The sequence below is a fragment of the Corapipo altera genome, unplaced genomic scaffold, assembly GCF_003945725.1.
Source record: "Corapipo altera isolate COAL_440 unplaced genomic scaffold, ASM394572v1 1, whole genome shotgun sequence".
NCBI classification, from domain to species: domain Eukaryota; kingdom Metazoa; phylum Chordata; class Aves; order Passeriformes; family Pipridae; genus Corapipo; species Corapipo altera.
In genome coordinates this window covers 40,720,337-40,746,635 of record NW_020884873.1, presented here as the reverse complement: position 1 = coordinate 40,746,635, position 26,299 = coordinate 40,720,337, and the positions used below count along the sequence as shown (strand labels likewise).

Below are 26,299 nucleotides of genomic sequence, written 5' to 3'. Positions count from 1 at the left end.
TTTCTGATGTGCAGCAAAAAATTGACAGTTAATAAATGTTCTTTGTAAGAAGCAATGTGGTTAAGGCTCATAGCTTACAAAAGCAAAATAATTTATTGAGTTATAAAATGCTATAGAGAACATTGGAGAAAGGTTAAAGTCAAAGTAAACAGAACTCTTATTGGTAAAATGAAAATACTTAAAATAAATTTATAATGAAATGGTTGAATATCTGAGAAATACAGATTACCAGGAGACTAAAACTCATCTGAAATATAATGGTACCAGACAAGTTGAAAAGCAATGGCACTGAAAATTGCAGAATGTGTTGATTTTTTAATTTATGTTTTGTGTTTTGCTTTGTCTGTGTGTGTTTGAATTCTACTGGTTTTCCGGGGGGGTTTTTTTAATTATCTTCCACTGATGGCAGGTCAAATACAGAATTAAACCTTGCTCTTCTAAAGGAAATGCAAGAAAAGTGGGCAGTGTTTCATTTATATGGTCAATTGATGGACCTGACTTTGCTCTGGAAGAAGGGTATTCTGTCTCTTTTGTATTAGTGAAGAAAATTTATACTCTGCTTTTCTTGGCTTCCTTGAATGCTATTTATTACTTAAAGGTAGCAAACAGTGCAATATTAAGGGAAAACCAGTCTCATTTACCAAAGTCTTTGATACTAACACATGGAGTTTTTGAGCAAGTGCACTGTTGTCTAACTGTGTTCCCCCTATCTCTCATAGTTGCTGAAGTGCAATGCTTTCAGCTTGCATGGTGGTTGTCTTTTCTTCGCAGTCCACCAGACTACAGCTCTTCTGAGCTTGGATTTGCAAGGTGCTGCTTACAGTTTGTTAAAGGCTGTGAAATTATACTCACTGAGTTCAGAGAAGCATGTTGTGTTATAATGCTTTTGGGGAGGAAAAAGGAGAACAGGGAATGTGTGTTTATTAGACTGTGGACCATACCCAGTGTTCCGACATTAAGTCAGCATGAAATTGTAAGAATGTTCTCATGTATTCAAGGCCATCTTTGAAATAATTGTTGTTCTGTTATTCTGGAAAAATTTAAGTGCTTTCTGGAAGATAGCTCCTATGTCTATAATCATGTGAGGCTTTTAATTTTCTCCTTCAGTTTCTACTGGCTTTGTAGGAATATGACATGTAGCTAACAAACTTTCTGACATATATGAAATTACACCATGGCTCCAGATTTGAAATAATGTAGAACTTTGTTTCTCCTAAGTTTAAGGTTTTGGAGGTTTTGGTGAGCATCATCTCATGCTTTAATGAGGTACAAAATGCACTGAAAAGGGGGCATGAGATCTGGCATCTGCGGCTTTTTTGGCTTTGGTGGACCTGAGATGATGCACTTGTACTGTGAATACATTACAGAATCATAGAATCATTTATCTTGGAAAAGACCCCTAAGATCATCGAGTCTAACCTTTGATTGATCACCACCCTGTCAACTAGATCATAGCACTAATTGCTGTGTCCAGTTGTTTCCTGAACACCTCCAGGGATGGTGACTCCACCACCTCTCTGGGCAGCCTGTTCCAGTGTTCAACAACCCTTTCCATGAAGAAATTCCTCCTAATGTCCAACCTGAACCTCCTCTGGCACAGCTTGAGGCTGTGTCCTCTCATCCTTGATTCTTTATGATACTTGACATTTACAGGCAATTACAAAACCCCCTGGTGGTTTATTTGATTTTAATCAGTCTTTGTTTCCTCAAAGGCTATGAATGAAACATAAATACTTTTTCAAGTTAAATAGCAGTAACTCTTTTCCTTGATCATGCTATTAAAAATTAAGGCAGTTACTTAAAAAAGATTGAAAATTATTAGAACTTTGGAAACACTTAGTTTTAATAAAAGTCATAGTTATTTTTAACTAAAAGAGGTTGTTCTTACAGATAACGTCATCTAAATATAATATACTTTTTTCACTTACTCCTTTCTACTAACTGGATTTTTAAGTTGTTGCTGTTTCCAAGTAATGAAGGAAAATCCATACTTAATCCACACTTCCTGTTCAACATGGCAGTTTTAGTGCATTGATATTGCATCTGTAGCTCTACATTAAAGAATTAAAGTGAGACTGGGTTGAACTGGGTGCAGATTAGTTTCTTTATTATAATTTATTTGAATACATGAAATCTATACCTGTTTGTACTGAATCTGCCTCACCTTCTACCATGATACCTCTTATGGTATTACATTGACATTCCTTTGCTGTAGAGGAGACTCCTGAGCAAATTCATGGGGAAGAGCTGTTTCATCTTTTCATAGACTCTAAGGTGGACTAGATTTTCTACTTATAAAGACCTTTTTGGTTCATTTTCTTTTTACTTTGAAATTCCTTGTTTCAGAACTAATGCAAATCAAGAAATTTCTCTTCACAGGGACAAGATATAGACATAAAAAGATTCAGTAGGAGTTCCAGAAATATAAAGACCTTAAGTAGCTATTTCATAGAAGAAGAAATTATTCCCGTTTTGGTGTTCTAGATAGGCGGCCATTCTCAACATCAAATAGGTGCCATCATCACAAGTTACTTTTAGTGCTCTATTCTAAGATATAGTGCCTAATAGCTAAGATACCCAAAGGAACAAGTTAACAAAAATGTTTGCAGATATTGGGAGAACTGATCAGGCTGTTACCAAAGAGATGATAACATTCCTGGCTGTAACAGAGATGCAGGATGAAGAAAGCTTGACAAACGTTCAGACATTCACACTAAACTGATTATCTATGTTAGAATTGTCCTGTGGTTTTTGGCAGCATTGTAATCAGGGATTTGAAAGTGATTACCTTGCTGAATTCAAATGTTGAGCTGAGCACAGGAGGGAATACAGTCTGCTGCAGCTCTGTGTCCTTTGTGCATTTCAGACTTGGCCTTTACCTTATCTGTATAGGTAGCTGGTGCTATTAAGAAGTAGGAATTCCAGATGTGTTTCTTTTACAGACAAGTGAATAGTTTTCTATATGTATGCTACTTTATATAGTATTTTCAAAGCTTGGACATTGATACAAACTTTTTTGATGATTTTTGATGTACTTTGAGGTATTTTCACAAGTAGCTGTTCAGTAAATGTTCTTGTTAGGAAAATTCCATACAAGCACTCATGTCTTAAGAACAACTGACTGCTGCACATGAGCAGCACTTGAGATATTCAAAAGCCACATGTGGCTCAGTTCTGAGCTGTCATTATCTGAGCTATGTGTTTGATCCTTTACTGGTAGTGTACATACACAGGCGAGAGAACCCACATTCTTTTATTCCAATACAAATCTGAGAGTGTTTATCCTCAGTAATCTGCAGGAGATTTAAAGATCACTTCTGTTGTTGAAACTAACATTTGTATATATTGTGTTTACAGAATAGATTGATTCCCCACCCCACCCCCTCTCTGCTTTTCTCTTGCTGTCTTCATTAGCTTGTTGTTGGTTTGCAGCAAGCCTCCTGGGGTATCTGTCGGCAGCACAATGCATTATGAACAGATGCCCGAATTAGCTCGTCTGTTAGAAGCATGAGCGTGTAGCTGTACTATCAAGCCCTCCATCCAGATCAATTCGTATGTAAATGGCCACCATAGTTAGAGTAAAATCTAGCCATTCTGCATTAGCAAAGTTATATCCCTCTGTGTGTTTATGTTTCTAATAATTCTGCCTATTTGGAAACCAGAGTAGGTTCTTCAGCTTCTTTTAAGAAGAAAAAACTTCATCTTAGAGAAGGTACAGCTAACGTGCAGAGAGGGTGACAAGACATTGCTTATTCAAATTTCCCTACAAAACAGGGAGACATGAAATGAAATTTTAAGTGGCATTGTGAAACCGAAGGAAGACTTTTTTCTTCCATGAAGCATATTTAAACTAGAAAGCTTACTGGGAGTTTGTGGACACTGACATTATGATGCATATAAAGCCTAGCTAGGCAAATTCATAGAATTATCATACATCAATGGTTGTTGAACACAGAAATACCATGTCTGGCTCAGGAGATCCCTGTGCCACAGAATGCTGAGAGCTGTACCACTGGATGCTGCATCGCTTGCCAGTGGTCGGTAGCTTCAAACTTGAGTTTCTAAACAATGTCCTGGGTAGAGTTACTAATTGAATTTTTTATTTAATTATTTTTTAAATAATGATTGTCCTGATGATGTGCTTTCTCTGATGTAGCATTTTCTGCAGCTGCTTGCAGTGCCAGATTTCTGTTGTATTTACTATGCATAAGGCATTTCTGCAGCAAAGACCACTAAATCGGAGCCTTCCTCAGAGGTAACATATACACGTTATTACTCATCAACTAAAAGCTGCATAAAACTAAGTTCAGTTTTTCATCACAAAGGCAAAATACAAAATTAATGATTGTTTTAACTAATATAACTTTTTAATGTTTAAAGCGTCCTGATTTTATTTATTACAACTTGTTTTGATTATTTTTTCAACTATTGAATAGAAGCAAAATCCCTTGAAATAGTTGTACCTGAAAGTCTCAGTCTGTTGAAATAGCAGCACTTTAAGTCCCAAATAAAAACTTTAAAAATTGCTTTTGCTGCTGAGAGGACCTGATTTCAATTATAGCAGATAATATCTGGAATCAATGATAGCTTCTGGTTATCTGTTAGGAGGAAAAGAACAACAATGTCTGCCTCATTAGTTCTTATATGCAGATCTCCAGTTATTTCAGGCATAAAAATTTTAAGAATATAACCCCAAGCAAAACTTTGAAATGGGCCAGCCACTCCTGTTACCAGCTAATCAATTCCTTTTCTGTCAGAGCATCTTGTTCTCTTTCAAAAGCAGTCCCCCTGAAATGGTGTTTCCACCTTTCAAATCTGATTTTCTAGTGTGTACTTAGTGCATTTCTGTATGGTTCATATGTCACCTCTGGTAGTTGGGGAATCATGACTTAGGATATTGAATTGGAATCTATTTTTTTACTCAAGCATTTTGCATGTGGAATGTGGCCAGACAATAAATAATTGTTAAAGTAATTTGCATTCTTTTACCTCGCATCCTATCCCCGCTCCTCTGTCTTCAGCTGAAGGACTGATTTTTGTTATGTGGAAACCAAGTCTGTTTTTGTGATAAAATTGCTTATTTTTGAACTTTGAGTAGTTGCTATAGATATTACTTCTCTTGATCACTTTATATATGGGAGTGTATGTCCTGCTACTCAACCAGAACTGCATGTACTGTGTGTCTCCTTTTGTAGTGTTGACCTTAATTTTTAACTTGAGACAAGGGCATCTTGACAACCATGTCACAATGCACCCTTTATGGGGAGATATTTTCATCTTATGCACAAAAAGTCAAGCCAGTTGTGAAACCAGCTTGCTCTTGGTGAGGCTCAAATTATCTTTGTAATACTAGCTCTCAGGTAATGCTTGAATTCACTAGGTGGAAGTTGAAAAATATTTTGTTTTAGTTTTTAGAACAACAATGCTATCTGTGCTCTAGGTGAGCAGGTGAGTTCCTGCACCAAAAAAACCCACTTAGCTTAGGCTTTAATTAAGACCTTGGGCTTGGATGAATCTTTTTATAAACCAGTCACTTTCATAAGTAAAACTCTCCAACAGTGAGCACATACAGCCAGAGATTTGAATGAGAGCACAAAGAAGAATTTTCTTTTGATAAGCTCAGCTTAGGAGCAAAGCAAACCAAAATCAAAGTTGCTTTAATATTGTGTGTCACTGTAGTGTTTACCATGTGATTTCACTTTCTGTGTGAATTAGGTTTTTGTGTCCTGTGTTGTTGTCTTGCTTTCCTGTTCTCTGACTACTCTTTGGCAGAAAGAAAATATTTAATAATGCTGGCTGACTGCAGTATTTGAACTCAGTTTCTAAAATATTTCTGAGGACATATCCTGCTGCAAACTTTTATTGTGGGGTTCCATATTTCCCCTGTGGCTGAGAGATGATTGAAGAGGACATTAATCACTATTCCTGCACTTGAAAAGGATATTTATATGACCTTCAGGTACTACAATAACAAAAAATGTATCTAGATGTAAGTCTTTTGATACTTAGCTTTGTGGGGACATGTATGTATACAGTGCATCTGCAAAGAGTGGAGGTATTGGTAGATAATCTGTGTTCTGAGTGGATTTCTCTCCTCCTGTCCATCTTCCTTTTCTAAGGTCCCTGGTATCCAGTTGCAATGGAAGAGAGAGAAAGTGATAATCACAACAGTTATTTTGTTGGAGAAAATGTAGAAGAATTACAGTGGTGCATATGTGATGCATATAGGTCAATGAATGCTGTATATATAAAAAGTCCAGTTCTATGAGTATGATAAATATGTACTGCTTTCAAGGTAGGTTGAGAACACGTTCAGCCACAGTCACCACAGAGTGATTAATTATGTACTTAACTACTACTAGAAAAAAGAACTAAGGAGCATCTGCAAAGTGTTGCAGAATAATATGGTCATTGGAAAAAAGGGCGAGAGGTTCAGTACATGAAATCTATATCATGGCTAGGTTAAGAACCCTGTGTCCTAGCTGAACCACTGAACCCTAGGACCTTCTCTGGTGGAACTCCCACCATGACTTTCTCGTTATCCTCCCTGTAGTCTGCTTATGTATACGTACCACAGATGAACCAAAAAAGGCATGAATCACAGAATGTCTTCACAGAAGGGACCTTAAAGATCATCTAGTTCCAACTCCCCTGCTGTGGTTAGGGACACCTTCCACTAGACCAGGTTGCTCAGAGCTCCATCCAACCTGACCTTAAACTCTTTCAGGGATGGAACATCCACAGCTTCTCTGGGCAACCAGTTCCAATGCCTCACCATGCTCACAGTAAAGAATTTTTTCCTAATATCTACCCTTCTTCAATTTGAAGCCATTCCCCCTTGTCCTAATACTATATACCCTAAATAGTCTATTACTACATCAGCCAATTCCCTCAGGACTCTGAGGGTCTGATAGACATTCAGGTTCCTCAGGTGCTCATGGGTGTGGTCTTTACTTACAGTTGGAGTCCCAGTTGTCATGTTCCCCCAGTCCTCATGTTCCCCCAGTCCTCATACTCCTGTCCATTCACTCAAGAGGTGTGGGAAGAGGTTGCCATTGAAGACTGAGGCAAAAAAAGTTGTTAAGTACCTCAGCTTTCTCATCCACTGTTACCAGTTGTTATAATAGTTGCTGTAATAGCCACCTTCTGTCTGGGTCCCAGTTCTGTAGCATGACTTGATAAGTAGAAAGTTAGCTGTGTGGTATAAGTTTATCTGTGGGTTCTGGTGTTTTGCATTAGATTCTCTGGTGCTCTGCAGTGCTCTTGATTTTACTTTGAGTGACGTTGCTAAGGCCCACAGACTACCTGTTTTGAGCCTGACCTTACTGCAAGGCCTCTGCCTTGGGTTTTTCAAGTGTATCAGATGAATGTGCTGGCGGAGATGTACAGCTGATGCCCTCATTTCTTTCTTTCTTTTTTTGGTACTCTGCAGGCCAGCCTTCTAGAAGATATTTCAAGGTATAATTTTGTTCTTCTATACATGTTCTAAAATAATTGCTATCTATTTTTTGCACTGTGTCAGCTTTCAAACTTCTTTTTGTCCTAAAAATATTTTTTTAAACTTTTCTTTAAAAAAAGAAGAGAAAAGATTTTTAGCAGCTTTAGTAACTATGTAATAAAAATTGAATGTCACAGCAAAGTCAGATCATAACAATATGACAGGATATATTGGCTCTTAAGAAGAAAACTACTGTATTTTTTTATCTCATGGAGTTTAGAAATAAGACATCTCACAAATATTATATACTTTGGGTTTGGTTTGGTTTTGCATGCTTCTTCAGTTAATTCATTAATTTTATTTCAGTGGCTCTAGGTGCTATTTTGGCAGGTTTCATAATCCAATTTTGCTGCTTGCAAGCTAGAAAGGTGACTAGAATGACTCCTGTCATTCCAGTGTCACAGGGGAATTGAGATATACAACATATTGATATTTGGGGACTTTTGTTTTTATTTTCATCTATTCTTACTTAATAAACTCTTTTAATTTTCAGATCTTTGTATAAGAATTCATTGAAAATTTCTTGGTTTTCAACTCTTAGACAAACTCTAACAATGTAAAAATGCTGTCTTGCAACTAACCTGCTTAAAATGTATATCTGCTTCTGGTGTTGGAACCAAAGTAGCTCTTTTTATTTCATAGTGCTTATTTCAGGGTATTAGTTCTGTGCAAATAACTTGGATGTCAAGAGGAGCACTAAAATTAATAGAAATTGATTCAATACACGTGCTTGACGAGGGAAGAGGCTCAATGCTGTACACACTGGTCACACATTTTATCAGACTCTTAGGGACTAGTCAGGCACATGATCCCATAACCTTTTTTCAAAGGTATAAAGACCGTGGGTTAAGCACAGTGATGATTTACTGATGGTTGAAGTGATGATTAAATTCACAGAATTTTGAAGTCTTCAGAAAGATTTGTCAATAATGTACTTTTTGTACATTTTTATACATGCCATCCTGTAGTATAAACCATATCCTGTTGGTTTACTCTTAAAAACTTGAACTTTCTGAGAAAGATTCACAAATGAATTTTCAGTTTTCGTGGTTGCTGACAGCTGACTTTGGTGAATACAGACAGTGGATGACAGGTTATATTGTGTTTGAGTGTAGTCTCTGCCTGTGGCAGAGTAGACCTCTGACAGCAGGCAAGAGCATATATGCTCTTGCATATGTAGAGTCACAGAATATTCTGAATTGGAAGGGATCCACAAGGATCATATCCTTTTCACTTTTACATGTGAAGTTTTGTTGTCATCCCTCTGAGTTGGTGTTTTTTTCACTTTGCTATGAGATTTGGATAGGTAGATATTTGACAGCTAAAACTGCTGTCAGGCCACAGAGTAGTTCTGTGCATCATGCCCTGCTGATATTGGTAGAAGGCTGCTTTCCACTTTGGCTTTAAAATTAAGCTCCAAAAGAACATTACAATACAGAGAATTGAAAACACTGTTGCTTGATCTCATGATCAAGCTTGATCTCACTAAAATATCATTAAGTGATATTTTAGTTCAGTATTTCAAATACAGTAAGCACAGGGTTGAATAGCTGAATTTCTATCTGGCATGTTGTATAGGGTTTGTGTGGCCAGGGTTTGGTAGCAGTAGGGCTGCAGGGGTGGCTTCTGTGAGAAGCTGCCTGAAGCTTCCTCTATGTCCTGCAGAGCCAATGCCAGCCAGCTCCATGATGGGCCTGCCACTGGCCAAGGCTGAGCCCATCAGGGATGACAACGCCTCTGTGATAACATATTTGAGAAGGAAAAAAAAGTTATTGCACAGATGAAAATGCAGCCAAAGAAGAGCAGAGTTAGAGAATATGTGAACAATTTTGGAGACACCAAGGTCAGTGGAGAAGAAGAGGGAGGAGGTGCTCCAGGTATGGGAGCTGAGGCTCCCCTGAAGCCCTTGGTGAAGACCATGGTAAGGCAACTGTGCCCCTGTAGCCCATGAAGGGTCACAGGGATACAGGGATCCACCTGCAGCCTGTGAAGGAGACCCATGCTGGAGCAGGTGGATGCCCGAAAGACGCTGTGACCCCATGAGGGGCACATGATGGAGCAGGGTCCTGGCAGGGACCTGCAGACCCATGGAGAGAGAAGCCCCCACTTCTAGAAGCACCCGCTCTAGCGGGTTTCCTGGTAGGACTTGTGGCCCTGTGGGGGATGCATGATGGAGCAGCTGTGCCTGAAGGACTGCACCCCATGGAAAAGTGACCAGTGTTGCATCAGTTTGTGGAGATCTATTGCCCGTGGGGAGGACTCTCTCTGGAGAAGTTTGTGAAGGACTGTCTCCCATTGGAGTGACCCCACTCTGGAGAAGGGGAAAGACTCCTCTCCCTGAGCAGTGGCAAAAACAAGCTATGATGAACTGACCATAATCCCCCTTTCCCCATCTCCCTGTGCAACTGCGGGGGAGGAGGTAGAACTTGGGAAGGAGAGAGAGGTGGGGGGAAGATGTTTTTAAGATTTATTTCTCATTATCCTGCTCTGATTCTGTTCATAATAAATTTAATTAATATCTCCACTTAAGTCTGTTTTGCCTATGATGGTAATTGGTGAGTGATCTCTCTGGGTCCTTATCTCAGTCCATGAACCCTTTGTTGTATTTTCTCTCCCCTGTCCAGCTGCAGAGGGGAGTGAGAGAGCAGCTGTGGTGGGTGTCTGGAATCCAAGTAGTGTGTACTTGTAGTCTCAGCTGCTGGGGGTGCTGAGCCCGATGGATTGCTTGAGTACAGGAGTTCTGGGCTGCAGGCCACGATGCTGAGTGGGCATTCAAGCTAAGGGCAACATCAGTCTGGTAACCCACAGGACACCAGGTTGGCTAAGGAGGGGTAAACTGACCCAAGCTGGAGATGGAGTAGGTCAAAGCTCCCATGGCAGTCAGTAGCAGGATCATGCCTGTGAACAGGCCCTGCAGTGTAGCCTGGGCCACACAGAGATGTGAGCTCCTTAGGCTGTGTTGGGTCTGGCTGAGCTGAAGTTCATTTCCCCATAGCAGCCCTTACAGTGCTGTGCTTTGTATTGGTAGCTAGAAAGGTGTTGATAATGCACCAGTGTTTTGGCTACTGCTGAGCAGTGATGGCACAGCATCAGCACTGTTTCTCAACATTCCTCCCCTCCTCATTGAGGGCAAGATCCTGGGAGGGGACACAAGTAGGCCAGCTGACCCAAACTAACCATAATGATATTCCATACCACATGATGTCAGATCAGATATAGAAGCTAAGTAAAGGAGGAGAAAGGGGGGCATTAGTTGTTTGCAATGTTTGTCTTCTGAGAAACTGCTGAAGCCCTACATCTCAGGAAGTGGCCAAACATCACTTGCTAATGGAAGTAGAGAATAAACTTTATAATTTTCGTCTTCACTTGTACATGCGCAAACTTTTGCTTTTGTTTTAGTAAACTACCTTATCTCAACCTATGAGTCATTTTCCGTTTTATTCTCTCTCCCTAATCCAGCTGGGAAGGGGAGTGATAGAACAGCTTGGTGGGCACCTGGTGTCTAGCCAAGGTCAACCCACCGCACATGTTAATGGATTTTTAGCATTTGTAGGAATGAGCATTTTGAGTGGCTTTTGAGTATTCTATTTTGATGCTGAGTGAAAAAAATAGCTGGCTATTGTTTTAGCACTAACAGTATAAGACTTGATGTTTGGGAACATGCTCTGATGGATGTTTTGTTTCTGAAGCATGTTTCATCTCCAGCAAAGGAAGCCCATTTCTGTAGCTCTTGTCCCAACCTGAGCTCATGACCTTCCTTCACTGGCTTTGGCGAGGCTGGAGGGGAAACTGTGTGTGTACTTAATGTATTGGAGTGAACAACATGCTTTACTGGTCTCCACTCCCTAACTATTTCCTCACATTTGATATTGTATGGAGTGCTGGGTCTATAGCATCTGTTAAGCGAATATGAAATAAGATTTTTCTTATCATGGCGTGTGAGTGATATAGATGGCAACAAAAATATTGGCACATATTGGCACTTTCAGCTTGCAAAATTCTGAGGTCTGACATGTGTTAGTGTAAGCATTTGGAATAAAACACTTTGTGTCCTTTGGGGTTCTTATGGTCTAGCTAATAGTGTTCTCCGGTATAAGCTTTCCATTCATGTATGGTAGGGCTGTAAGTGTTTAGGTTTTTTCCCAAGTCCTGAATTTTAAATTTTCTGCTCATAAAGGTGGCTTAACCTCTGTTTCTTTCCACAGCTTATTAAATTTTAGTAGCTTGTTTGTTCTAACACGTAACTTTCCCTAGTAATATACTATTTTTGTTAACAATAGGAATAATAATTTATATTTTAATTTTGTGAATAATTGAAACTTATCATCTTTTTCAGTAATAGCTGGTTTTCGAGGGACAGTCCCACATGGCCTATCACTGGAGATTGGAGACACCGTTCAAATATTAGAGAAATGCGATGGTGAGTTCACAGGCTGGAATTCTAGGGATAATTAAGTTTGATATGGTGGTTTGAACCCCATTACTATTAATTTATTTTCTTAAATTAACACATTTTAAAAGTAAATAATGCAACACATTTTGGGCTCTTAATTTTTTTTCACAATTCCAGTTAACTCTAATCTCTATAATAATTAATTTGCAGTTCATTCATTTTTATTTAATCTCTCTGTTTAATAAACTTATATAGAGGGTAAGAGTTATAACAGCGAGGAGTTCTCATTGTGATCTTCTGCTTTCTTGGTATTTCTGAGGGAAGCCTGGCTGTCATTAAGACACTATCAAATTAATTCAAAGTCACAAGTTTGAATCTTAAAGCAGTGGAAACATTCTCTTTTGCATCTGTTCTGAGGTAGAAAATGCAAATATAATTTTAGCAAATGTCTGTTTCTAGTGTAAGAGAAATAAAGTTGCATTTTTTTTCATGCCTCTTTCACACATAAGGCTTGTCTGTCATTTTGATTTTTTTTATCATTTGGGATTATATAGGGGTTTTTTTGTTTCATACCAGGATTATTTATGGTTAATCTTGTAAGAAATGTTCTTTTAGAAGGCATAGGATCTATTATTTTGAATAAGGTGTATTATAAATTTTGTATAGTAATGTGGTTGATAAATTTAGAACGTGAAGTCCAAAAATGATTTCTAAATGTTTACACCTAGTAAGAAACCATTTTGGTTTTGACTGGTATGGTGTCCAATGCAGAAAATACCTGCATTGTTAGAAACATTTAGGCATACAGAGTTAAAGAGTAATTCCTGAAATGGTGTGAATGAAGTCATCCGAATATGATCTGGTTTAAATGAAATACCTTTCACTATATGGAAAGTCTTTTAGATGAGTGCGGTCTGACAGCACTGTGGAATTGTCATATCTTTTCAAAAGGGAAAGATGAAATCTGTTTTACATATGGAATTGATTTGCGTACTCTAAAAACCAAAATGTTCTTTCTTCTCAGGGTGGTACAGAGGATTTGCCTTAAAAAATCCGAACGTTAAGGTAAAGGTCAATTGCAGCTTTGCATTCTTTGGCAAAAACGTATATTTACTTTTTAAGAGTTTATAGTCTGCATGTAAGTATATGATATTTACTCTTAAGAGAAAACTAGGGCTTAGTGTTAAGTGTATTATTGATATTGCTTTAATTAGATTTGGACGTGGATTACCCTTCTGAAATGCTTCTGTGTATTAGAATGATACACTTTACAAATCCAAGGTTCTGATGAATTTTATTTCGTTTCTGATTTTTAGATTTTCAACTCAAAGGAAGTTAAGTTGAAGGGAAAAGACTACTGAAAATAGGAATTGTAAATACTGTTGGAGAAGTTGGTTAAATTTTGCCTGTTTTTCTTAATTCTATGAATGAATTTAGAGCAATCAGTGGAGACAGCTAGTTTGTAGGAGCCACGTGTAGAGTATCAATTGAATAAAAGATATGTGTTGTCATGTAAAATATATGGTTCATTTTATTTTCTTTTGATGTGTAGTCTTTGATTTCCATAGTAGCATAGCTGATAGTACTCTAAACCAGATTTCACTGATTTATTTTTCTGCACTCCGACATGGAAAGTTATGAATTTTGTATTTCAGTGTCTGTGTTGAATGTATTTTAAGCTTTATCTGTCTTATTTGTCTATTTTCTTAATCTGTCCTGTTCTCTTACCTCTGGGACTGTAAAGATTTTGTTTTTCATGGGAAAGAAGGATCTTAAATCATCTATTGATCCTTTAACTTGCATTGTAAGCTTTGTTCTTCTTTTTCTCTCTTAATTTCCAAGACTCTTCAGCAAAATAAGACACATATACTTTAATTTCAGAAGTATCTCGGGGCTCATGTCAAGCCATTGGCCTTTTGTGCTAAGGCCTGCAGTCTGTGCTCACATAAATTTCCTTGCTTTTATATGGAAGGTCGATGTGAAAAATAAATTTAGCCAGAGAGCCTAATCTGATGTTTAGTACTTTGACCTCATTGATATATATTACAATTTCATTTATAAAGCAGGAGCAGTTGTGGTTTGTTATTGCATCTTCTGTGTCTTTTGTTGCAATTCTTACCACATGCTTGCTGTCAGTCTTGCTTTGTGGTCTGTCAAATGTGCAATAGAAGTTATGAATAGGTTTTCTAAACATGACTTGATGTGTGAAGAGATGAGATGTATATTTTCTGCTTTCCTAATGTGAATGTGAACAGTTTTCTGAGTTGGATTTTTGAAGGGAGTCTCTCTGAAAGTAAAATAATAAGAGCGCCTTGTAACTAACTCCTTGTTATTGGTACGGCTCTGTCAAGATTCCTGTCTTGTTATTCTACCAACTTTGACACTCAAAAAAATTATCTGTGGCAGCTGGGCTGCAGTAAGTGTGCATATGCAGCCATCCTGTTTTCTGGCATACTGTAACACCTGCAAGGCTGTATGTCTTACTGTCCTTGGGAGACGCTCTCCTGAACTGCTTTGCATTACAGAAGAGTAAGAGCATTTACAAGGGCAGTTGCCTCTACATAGTAGATGTGTTTTGGTACTAAATGGTATGCCAAACTCATGTAATGGGACTTCTTTTACCTAAACGGTTTTATTTTTCAGGGCATATTTCCATCTAACTACATTCATTTGAAGAATGCATGTGTTAAGAACAAAGGGTAGGTGACATGTTCTGATTTCACATATTTAAATGTGATCAGTTACTTGTATCAAAGATCTTTTGGTTACAAAGAAATGATATCTTAACTTCAGTTTACTGCCACAGGACTTGAAATGGTTGTCCTTAGATAACCTGATACTCCTTCGTGGTCAGAAAATTGGAGTGATGTATTTTGAAAAGGCAAAAATAATGTATCAGTTTAATGGCAAAAGATTTCACTAAAACTGTAAATGAATAGAGATGTTTTTTCCTTTTCTTCTTTTCTTCGTATGATAAAAAGCCAATATTTATTTTTGACAAAAACTGATGTCGTTTTTAGAAGAGTTGATAAAAAACAGAATAATTGGTTAAGATGAGTTTTAAAATTTTGTTTTGGAAATCAAATGCTCTGACTGAAAGAAATTTTTTTTTTAATGTAATACTTACTTTGATGGTATCAATTTTAAAAAACTTTTGTCAGTGATCTTAGCTCAACGGTTTTTTCCAAAGTTTTACTTAATTTGTGAGTGTTCACATTGTATCCTTTATTTGGACTTATTAATGGACAACTGGTACAAAACAGTTTAAAACCTGTTTACTTAAAGACATTTCTCACAATAAATGGATGCCTGAATATTAATTGTATGTGACCTTTATTTTGGGAGCATGAGTGAATGAGTAGAAGGTCTTTCTTTTGTAATGGGCAGAAATAATCATGAAGATTGTAATAATATTTTAAAAAGTCTCATTTCCACAGGTGAAAATGTCCCTACATTACTGTTAAACTCACTGTTGTTTGCTATGGAGTTCAGACCACATGTGGTTTGTCATACCTTAGGATGCTTTCTCCTTACAAAGTGGTTGTAGCTAAAACTGAACATTCAGTGAAATAAAATTGTAAACCATCACAATAAAATAAAGCTTAAAGGAGAAATAATTTTTGTTAGTGGACACCATGACAGTACTTGCAGGGAGTTCAGTCTTTGTTGCCTCTATTTTCTTTGTTAGTTTATATTTCCCATTCAGGCCATACACCCTACCACACATCACAGCCAGGGGCTGTCACATTGTTATGTTAATTTCCTAAGAGAGACAAGATATCATGAAAAAAGCAATCGAGGCATGAAAAGCTAGTGACAAGATCCCTTTGGAAACAATGGGAATTATTAAGCTGTGAAAGTTGTTTTTGACATGATTATCTCATAGCAAAAAAACTCACCTTAATTTCTCTATGACCAAGCCTTGCATGGGGATTAAACTATTTTCACCCCAAGTTTTTTCATGGGGATGAAATTAATATACAAATTGAAAGTGTCATGGTCTGAAGGAGCACCCATCTTCGTTGATAGACATCACTGTTGGCAGGACGAAGTCTACATATTAGTAACTTCAATAGCATTAATAATGCTTGTGTAATATCATGTGTTTTTCTGCATGTTACAGACAATTTGAAATGGTTATTCCAACGGAAGATTCTGTTATTACAGAAATGACATCAACTTTAAGAGACTGGGGAACAATGTGGAAACAACTCTATGTGGCAAGTACCCTGAATAATATCGCTTTGATTTAATGCCATCTCAGAAGACATGCTGTTGTTTAAATGCTCTAGCTTAGTTGAAGTATATATTTCAGAAAAAACGTCAGTTTGTTTTTTAACCTGAAAATTTTATTTTGAGCTTAATACTGTTCTTAAACATTAAGAACAGTATGTATTCACAATACATAATTTACTTCAGTAGAGCTTATTATTAGATACCAAGACCAAAGATGCACCTGAATTACTATTTATTCAGTTTTTCTTAACTGTAGAAATGAAATGTCCGTATGCTAGTGTCTGATGGAAAATTGTGAAAATGTACGGTGTGTCTAGTTATCTGTAATGTTCCTACAAGGTCCTTTCTGTCTGTTGCTTCTAATTCAAGGGCTCTTTGTAGGACCTTTTTTCTTTGGTTTTCTGTTACTTAAAATGTTCATATTTCCCTCCTGTTCTTACTGCAGTTGTTTCTTTTTTTGGCAGCATTTTTCTTCACTGCTGTTATTGCACGTTCAAAATACCCTGGCTTGCTTTCTTTCCAGAGAGAAAGCCAAGACAAACAAAAAATTAATGCCCATTTTAGTGAGCTTATGAAGTGAATGAACATGAAATAAAGAGTAGATTTATCAAATGGCAATTTGTCAGAGCCCTTGGAATATAAAAGTTATTGATGGAGAGTAATGGTCCTTCTAAGTGAATTTGAGCTTTTTATAGCAATAATGCAGGAGAAGGAGCTGAACTTTGTTTTTAATGCCTTTTATTCTTAGGAACAAGGAAAAGGGAAGTGGGCTTAGGGTTTATTGCAAGAATTAACAGAACAAATCTGAAAAGGAGTGTTTTTTCAACTTTGTGTGATGCATCACATAAATGGAGGTTGTAATAATTTCCTCAAGCTGAAGGTTCTCAGAAAAACTATATCGAGTAAAGTCAGAATTGGTGAAGGAAGAGTTACAGATTCTTCCCAAACAGAAGTTCTTTTATGGGAAATTGTTTATGCCTTTTGCTGGTATATAATTAGAGTAGGAGGATGTGGTTTTAAAGCAGTCATATTCACGTAATTTCTCCTACTTGACAGTTAGATGAAGAAGGACTGCCTGGACAAGATTCTATCTGCACGATACTATTTATTTAGTGTTAGATGGTAGTGTATACAGTTATATCAGTGCAAGAAAAAGTTTAAAGAACTTTAGCAGTCTGAGTGGAATGCTCAGAGCTATTGCCTTTTCTACCCTTTAGGTGCATGAGTTCTAATAGTCTTGAATTACAGATCATATATTCAGTTTGGATGACACAGCAGCATGAACATGCTCTGGGAATAAACAACTGTAACAACTTTTTTGTTGAATTTTTGTCATATCTGTCGTGTACATTAGACTCTGTTAACATGAGACATAAGGAGTTGGAGTGAAATACTGGAATGAGTGTGGTGCAGAGACAGGGTGTGCGGTAAGCTCTGAAATGATTTTATATGCACACACACAAACGTGCTGGTAAAATGGTCACAGTAATGTAGGGGAAAAAAAGGCTAAGTAGGGGGAAGAAAGGGTTTTCTTCATTTCCTCACCATATCTGTATTTATTAGGATTGTCACCTTAGGCAGGTGATGTAGAGGCAATTATATTTTTGTCTCACAGAGGAATGAGGGGGATCTCTTTCACCGGCTGTGGCATATAATGAATGAAATCCTAGACCTGCGAAGGCAGGTCCTTGTTGGCCACCTCACCCATGATCGAATGAAGGATGTCAAGCGACACATCACTGCTCGACTGGATTGGGGCAATGAGTGAGTAAATATAACAATAAATGAAAATAATGTAATAAGATTTAAGGCCACCACTTGAGGCTGATTTGTAGAATGCTGAAATAAGGAACAAATTTCTAACATGTGTTACCTTTCTTTTAATGGACTTTGATTATTTTTCTGTCCACTATGTTTTAACAGTGAAAAATAATTAATTGTTTTATTTTACTTTTTTTTATATCAGTGTAGTTTACATAGCAGTGATGCTGTCTATAAGAGAATTGCATTGGAATATCTGCAGCACCCTTTTAAATCATTTTAAAACACACTTGGCTGTTGGCCTGTATGATGCATTTAGCAAAGTGCTGTGCCTTACCTGAAACTATATTGGCTGACATGGCTTCTTTTTTAACTTGTGTCACACAGTTTTGTTCCTGCTTGGGTAGCTCTGACATATGTTATGCTACTATGCTCTGCATCTTTCTTTTATCTGAATAACTAATACATGCTAACACAAATGGTATTATCTTACTCCTTTTTTTTTTTTTTTAAGCAAGGAAACACCTTTTGGCATTTAGGTGCTGTTTCCAAAGTCTTTTCTTTAGCCTGTATTTATACAGTTAAACCATGGAGAAATGTAATAATATTCAATAGTAGAATATTGTTAGATTAGTAGAATTTCAGGGGATTCTGCGCCTATCTGACACCTAATACTTAACATAGTGAAAAGGTTGTGACTAAATGTAAATGATTACCTGTCTGCTTAGAATTTTGTGCTAACTGACTGGAATTGTGAAGGTTTTTGAAGTGATCAGTTCCTGCTCTCTAAAACATATTTTTGAAAAACTTTCTAATATTTCAAATTTTTCTAAATTCAGCATGACTGCATCTTATGTGTTCTTAATATTTATTGCTTGCTGCTGTGCTGAAAATAAATTTTATTCCTGTTGATTCAAGCTCATTTTTTTATTTTGTTCAGGGGATACAGGCAAGCATCTTTGGTACCATCCAGTCCAAATTAAGAATAAGCTGGTATTTTGGCATTTGATTTTCTTTTTATCTTCTTTTCCTTGGTTGTCATTCAAATTGATGGTACTAGTGCACTCACATCGTACAGTGTTCACTATAGTACAAAGGAAATATCCGTTGTACATTGTCCACAATGTAAAACAGATTTAAAATTGTAGAAAAGCATATTCTATTAATGTTGCAAAGTGGAGAAAGGGGAGGAGTCATATGTGAATGGTAAATACAACCAAAATACATGAAACCAAAACCAAAGTCAACTGTAGAGTACCAATTAACATGAACATTGTTTATTGGAATAAAAAATAATCAGAAGCAGAGTTAATTTGTTTCTCTTGAATGTAGAAATTACTTACTCCTATTCCATTTCTCATACAGACAGCTGGGACTTGACTTAGTTCCAAGAAAAGAATATTCTATGGTGGATCCTGAAGAGATCAGCATTACTGAGCTCTACAGGCTGGTATGTGAATGTAATACTCAGTACTTTTGCTATTAAATTACATACTCTTGGTTTGATGGCAGCTCTCTACTTAACCAGAAGTACCTTTTCTGATCCAATAAACTCATGCTTCATAACGTAATGAGTTCTACTATGAGGAAAGAAATATTTTTTGAATACCTATGTCATCTCTACATCTATATGAGATGCTTTGATTCAGTATCAAATTTGTGTAGGCACATGTGCTTATTTTACATGTTATTTGTTAAAAGTTTTGTTTCCTGATATATCATTAAAATTGAGACTGGTAACATGAATTTAATCATCAATAAAAGCTTATGAGATTCTTTTTCTTTAGAGCTTTACCTGGCCCATGAGTCCGTTTAGACAAGAGTTGTGGAAATATAATAATATTCTCGTGGTACAAGTATTGTCACAATTAATCACACTGGGCTCTTGGTCTTTTCTAATATATTAATGTAAATAGCAGTTAAATTACATAGGAAAGCTCTCCTTTGGGTATGAAAGCCCATCTTGGTTTACTAAAACCAGCACTGATATTTCTTATTCTGATTAAATCTCCAGTGAGATCTAAGAAAACTTGCCAATTCATTTATGTAGGCTTTGGCTTATATTAAAGTACTGCAGCTGTTACAGATACACATTTCAGAGCCTTATGTGCTTAAGACTTAAGCTTTCATTTAAACTAAATTGTATTTATGATAACTTTTGTATTTAAATAGAAAAAAACCCCTGAAGTATCATTGTCACATATTTTTTTTGTGGAGCTGAAATGATAATATTTTTTTATAACTTTTAACTACTTGTGTTGATAAGTTGTAATGTCAAGCCTAGTAATAAAATCTTCATGCTAGAATCAGTATACCTTTGAGTAGTTTCAAAGTCATATGCAATATTATGGAATCCTGTTGAAGCACTAGATGAAATACAGTGCAGAACCATTAAACATAAGAAGAAACCTACAGAGGAAAAATAACTCAGAACACTAATAATGGAACTCATGGAGTGTACTTTGAAAAATAAAAAAGGGGGAAAAAAGATAACCTTGGTATTAATGCTAAGTAGCTTAGAAACAATGCAGTTTAAAATTATTTTTGGTATGATGTAAGAGAGAAATAGTACAACTTAATATTTTCCTGCTCTTAATGGGTGATTAAAATGCTGAAGGTATGAACTATGAAGTCAAATCAAAATAATTTATTAGCTTCTATTTAGCAGTTTGCCAAAGGTTGTAAAATATGGATGTGATTACTTTTTTCCATTTTAAAATACTGGTATTTAGTCTTCTGCAAAAGCATTTTTTATGTGTTTGAAAACTAGAATATCAGATCATTAACTGTTTAAACCAGCTATGAAATACTGTATTGTTACAGCACAAAGCTTTAAAGTGTCTGAGAATTTTCAGAGTAGAAAAAAGGTAAACTTCTAGAGATCACTCTTTTTCTCCTGGAGATAACTATGATGCGATGCAACACTGGGAAAGTAACTTCCTTGTGTTCTTCTTCTCAGATTAAAAAAAAAAAAAAGAAAAAACCCTTTACAGATAAATACTGAATTAAAAAAATAATAATTTGGATTAAGAAAGTAGCTCTGTATTACATTTCTTACCTCTTTTTGTTTTGAGATTTTAATTCAAACTGACCTCTTTGTTTGTGGTATTTTTAGATGGAACATCGTCATCGGAAAAAAGACACACCAGTACCTGCTAGCAGCCACCATCTTTTTGTTCAGATGAAGAGTTTAATGTGCTCCAATCTGGGAGAGGAACTGGAAGTAATCTTCTCGCTCTTTGACAGTAAAGAAAATCGACCCATCAGGTACCATATGGTTTTTACTCAAATACTGATTTTACATAAGTTTTACAATATGTACTGTATGTTTTGATCCAGGTACCAAATTGCACATTAAGAAATAATAAGAAGATATTCTTGATTTAGGAGAATTTTTTGCTTCTTTCTGAAATTCAGTTGTTATGTGTAATAATTTTAGGTTTAAAGAAATGTATATTTTGCTCTCTTGTTTATCTATTTCAGTTTTCAGTTGGTTTTGTTTATGTAGGAACATATATACATATATGCATACAGAATGAATGTTAGTGCTGGGACCTAAAGGTCATTTTTCGGTATCTATTTTCCTCTCTTCTAGTCAGTGCACATTCAGAACTTTGAACTGTTGCTTGCTCTGTCATATTTGTGAGATGAATTCTCACCCAATATCACATCCACTTCGGGTTTGTTTGGCCAATTTTTTCAACTGGGAGCTGAACCATTCTTTTTCTTTTAGTCCTAGAGCTTAAATTCTGTGAGAGTCTTGATAACCTTTGATTTTTTAAATATTTAGTATTTATTTCTACTTTCAACAGAATATTGGCCAAGAGAGAAAACAGAAAACATGGGAGTGATCAGTAGTGAACTGCTATGCACTTAATAAATAAGAGCACAGGAGGAGAGCACAGTTAATGCAAGAACCTAATAAGTTCTGTTTGAGGAATATGCCAGGAAGTCTGAACCATTAAGTGGTTGTGCAGGGGTGATGGGTGTGGTAGGTTGACCCTGATCTCCAGCCAACCACAGCTGTTCCGTCACTCCCCTCCTCAGCTGGACAGGGGAGAGAAAATAGAACAAAAGGCTCATGGGTGAAGATAAGGGCAGAAAGAGATCACTCACTAATTACTATCACAGGCAAAACAGAAAAATTAACAGGAAAATTAATATTACCAATCATATCAGTGTGGGATAATGAGAAATAAACCCCAAACTTAAAAGATCTTTCTCCCCACCCCTCCCTTCTTTCTGTGCTCAACTTCGTTCCTGATTCTCTCTCCATCACCCACCCCCCCAGCTGCAGTCAGTTCATCACATGTTGTCTCTGCTGCTCCTTCCTGCTGAGGGGGAGGACTCCTCGCATTCCTCCCCTGCTCCAGAGTGGGGTCCCTCCCACAGGAGACAGTTCTCTATGAACTTCTCCCATGGGAGTCCTTCCCACAGGTTGTTGTCTTACATATGGCAATAGGAATCTGGGGACCCATGTGGAAGTTGGGCTGAATTTGACAAAATTCTGTCTGTTCTTTGCAGCGCAGGCAAGATAACTAACCAGTGCTTTGAAGGAAGGGTATACTGAGTACATTAATTTTTACTGTTAGTGAGATCATATATACACAGCTATTGTTACAGTGTTAGCTGCTAAATACTGATATTTCATTCTGGCCTGTAATTTAGACAGTAGTCACCAAAATGCAGTTTACTGTCGTTTCTGAAGATTAAATGTGCATCAAGACACATCATTTGTGTTCAGTGAATGCCACAGCAGGTGATAGATTTAGGAGAGAGCTGCAGACTTTGACAGAAAACAATTTGGGGTGATATGCATTGCTGAGAACAAGGTTAAGGCAGTAGTGGTGGCATGACAGCAAATGGATTGGATTTCATGTTACATGAAAACACAAATTCTAGAGCTGTTTCTCACATGCTTGCTGTGATCTGACCTTTAGTTATTGATTCCTGACTCCAGTGCCTGTTTTCAACTGCTTACTGTGTGAACTTCCTCATCCCATGACTGGCAAACCTTGAAGAAGCGTGTTGTTACAAATCCAAACTGCCTTCTAGGGCATGGGTGGAATGACAGGATAAGCTTTGTGATGGTAGTTTGCAAATGTACAAAGCAAACAAAGATAGAACCCCGCAACAAAAAACCCTTCCAAGAAACAAACAGAAACCTCTTAATGTGTTGAAAAAGCTGAACCCAAGAGTAACAAATTAACTAATTTGTTACAGTAACAAATTAAAGGTATACCTGTATCACAGAATGAACTGTGGAATTTAGAGGTATCCAGGCTGGAGATTTATATGGTCTGTCTGGTCTAGACCTGGAATTAACTTAATAAGTTTATCCTGTGTTAAACCAAAGCTAGTTGGTCGTGGTGCACAACAGTATGGTACAATGTATAATTTTTGTTAGTACATATGGGTACAATCGAAATAGCAGCTTTAAAAGATTGTTGGAGGACTAGAAGCAACATTACCTGATTTTTTTAAAATGATTTGATGTCTTTTTCCACAGCCTTTTGTTTTGTTGGGTTTTGGTTTTGTGGGTTTTTTTGTTGTTGTTGTTGTGGTGGTGGTTTTGTTTTATCAGTTTCATGCATTCCACTGTTTGAACAGAAATATTCGTTTAAGTATCGCAGTTAAACTGAGTTGCAATTGTAGATGCTGAGTTAGGGCAAGTATCTACAAAAAGAGGTAGTAGTTGCACTCCAGACTAGTGCTAGAAAAAGCATTCTCTGATCCAAAATGATTCAGAAGGAAACAGAGTATGTTTGAGCTCACAGTTCACCTGGCTTCTTCAGGGTACTGGGCTGCAAGAAACACAGTGTATAAAGGATATTTTGTGGCATTTTTCTTAGTGACATTTTTTGTCAATGGATTTGCATAAATCTATCTGTATATTGTAACAGAGTTTATACAGAATATGTTCATTAAATTTTGAGTATTTATACATTAGTGATGAGAGGATGTAATTTTTACTAGCATGCAGAAAATAATTTCATTCTGGGATAGTGACTTGGCAGATTTGCAGTTTCTGATTTTTCTGATCAACTAGAGTGTCAAATACTTTGAAAGGGTTTGATGTTGCTCTTCCTTTGTTTTGAAAATATCTGTTATTATTAATGTGGATAGCATGTTACCACGTGGAAAACTCTGTGCTTTGGAAAAACAAGGAGAAAAAAAGGTATTTCATAACATAGGGAATATATGGTCTGATAGCTGAAATTTGTGTTAAAGTGCAAGAATAGGATTGTCCTTAGGCCATTGTAAAACTATAGTTTTCTCAGGCAACACCAAGAACTGATTGGACTAAGAGAACAGTCACTGAGCAATGAAAGCTAGTGAAACTTGTTGTTGTTGTTGTACAGTTACAGATTTTCTCTGAAAAAAATGTGCCATAGCACTTGAGACAAACCAAGTTATGAACAGAAAACACAGTGTGTTAACAGTTCTTACATTTGATTTAGTGGGACTAGAATTGAGTGTCTAATAAGAAAATGTAACATCATTACATTCCAAGAACAGATTAAAGGAATATAGGTGTATAGAGTAGAAAAAAATTAGATACCAAATCGAAAACTATGACCGTGAATGTCAGCCCAAAACTTGTCTCTAATACTTGTGACCCATATGTTTTGCCACAAGAACTAAGTTCAGTAAGTATTCTTGGCAGGACTGGATTCTAACATGATGCAATGTTAGCCACGGTTTGTCTTTGTAAAGACAACCAGAGGAGGAAAAGGAGAATAGTAGTAATTTTTGTTCTTTTTTACACTTTATACAATGAAGATTATTGTCGCTTAGGAGACAGTCCCAGATTCTTTGGAAGATAGAAAATGTAAGTTTAAATATTCAAAGGCAGAGTGAGAAATTGGTCATGGATCTTTTGTTTTCTTAAAGAAAACCCCAACCTACTAATATAAATCTGTTCTTCAACTGTACTGCACTCTTGTTCCTCTTTATTTAAAAAATAAATTAAAAAAAAATTTCAAAGTGCTTTGTATTTAAATTTAGCATTTCCTCCTCTTCATCATCTTTTGTTTCTCTGTGTAGTTATTAGGCAAGAATTAGTCCTGAAAGAAAATACAAGTATGTCTTCAGGTGGGTGGCAGGGGGAGGAGTGGACACGTCATCAGCTCTGGAATCTGTGTAGATGAAGGTATCTTTCTGCGGTGACGAGTAAGATGCCAGGATTAAGACATATGCTAACGTTTAGCGTTTCCTTTTTGTTTTTAATTTCAGAAGGTTTCATGGTGAATCAGTGGACTTTAGGATTGGAATCCAGCTCCAAAGACATCTAAACTTAAGGTCTTTGTGTGAATTGCATCTCTAGGCTCCTGTTACTGTCTACAGACACCTAGTTATAGTCAGCAAAACCTAGAAAACAGTTCAGCTGATGATATGTCTGCATCTTCTTTAGGGCATTTTGGATGGCTCCTTAGAATCCATAGATTGTATTGATTAAAGAGCTGCTCAGCATACCCTGAAGCAATTTTGATCTGAATCCATCCTATTTCTTTTTTGTTTTCTGTTTCACTACTTTAGATCTTAATAAAGTTTAAGGCTTCAAGTTCAGAAAGAGTTGGTACCGAAGTCATAAAGGCTATAAATTCTCAGTGTTAGTTATCTGACTTTTTGACAGTAGCCCTTAAGAGTAAAATCCATAAGAAAAAGCACTCTGAATTTGCTCTTAAAATATTTGTAAGGGTAGATGAATAAAAAGTAATAAATATATGTACAAATTTACTATTGTTGCTTCAGTATATACTGATGGTTTTTTGTTAAAATAGAATACATGGTGTGTTATCTCTTTTGTTATTGTGTTGTAGTAGGCAACGTATATGTTTAAGGAGTATTATTCTAATTTAACATATAAATTGGTGTTCTCACTGTGTGACCTACCAGTGCATTTCTAGGATAGCACTTTTTAAAATAAGTAAGAGATAGAAATTAAAGCCATAAAAGCATTAAACAATTATTCTGGTTTTGATAATGTGTCTTAGTATTCTTTTAGTGTTTTGAATAGATCATCACTATATTCGAAATTAAATAATTTTTCATCTTTATCACATGTATAAATGTTCTTTTTCCAACATGTACTGAGAATTAGATAATAAAATGTTTTCTGGTGAGATGTGAAAAACTGATGTTGAAATGCATTTCGCAGTGACTTTTACAGAGAAGAAATCTGATGTCAGATAGTGACAAAACCAGTGATGCTTAGGGTTCTTTTCGACCTTCAGACTTCCTAACTAAAGATTTCTCTGGATTGGTGGCAGCTTGCACCTGACTTAGTGCGATCAGCACCCACTTTGGCAATAGAGATGTTTTTCTATTAACTTTACTAAACTAGAGGTAAATACTCTTTTAGGATCACTTTCCATTTTGGGGGGATAGTATGGGACTGTACTTTACTC

At 36.6% G+C, this 26,299-nt stretch overlaps 1 protein-coding gene across 4 annotated transcripts in view; it reads left to right on the top strand.

The window, feature by feature from the left end:
- DOCK4 (dedicator of cytokinesis 4) overlaps positions 1-26,299 on the top strand; it is a 237,301-nt gene that overhangs the window by 77,155 nt on the left and 133,847 nt on the right. For all 4 annotated transcript variants that reach the window (XM_027658285.1, XM_027658270.1, XM_027658277.1 and 1 more), the window contains exons 2-8: positions 11,835-11,918; positions 12,916-12,956; positions 14,535-14,590; positions 16,015-16,111; positions 17,743-17,891; positions 19,254-19,338; positions 21,004-21,155. In XM_027658285.1, the coding sequence (XP_027514086.1) occupies positions 11,835-11,918; positions 12,916-12,956; positions 14,535-14,590; positions 16,015-16,111; positions 17,743-17,891; positions 19,254-19,338; positions 21,004-21,155 (664 nt within the window). The remainder of the gene's footprint in view (positions 1-11,834; positions 11,919-12,915; positions 12,957-14,534; positions 14,591-16,014; positions 16,112-17,742; positions 17,892-19,253; positions 19,339-21,003; positions 21,156-26,299) is intronic.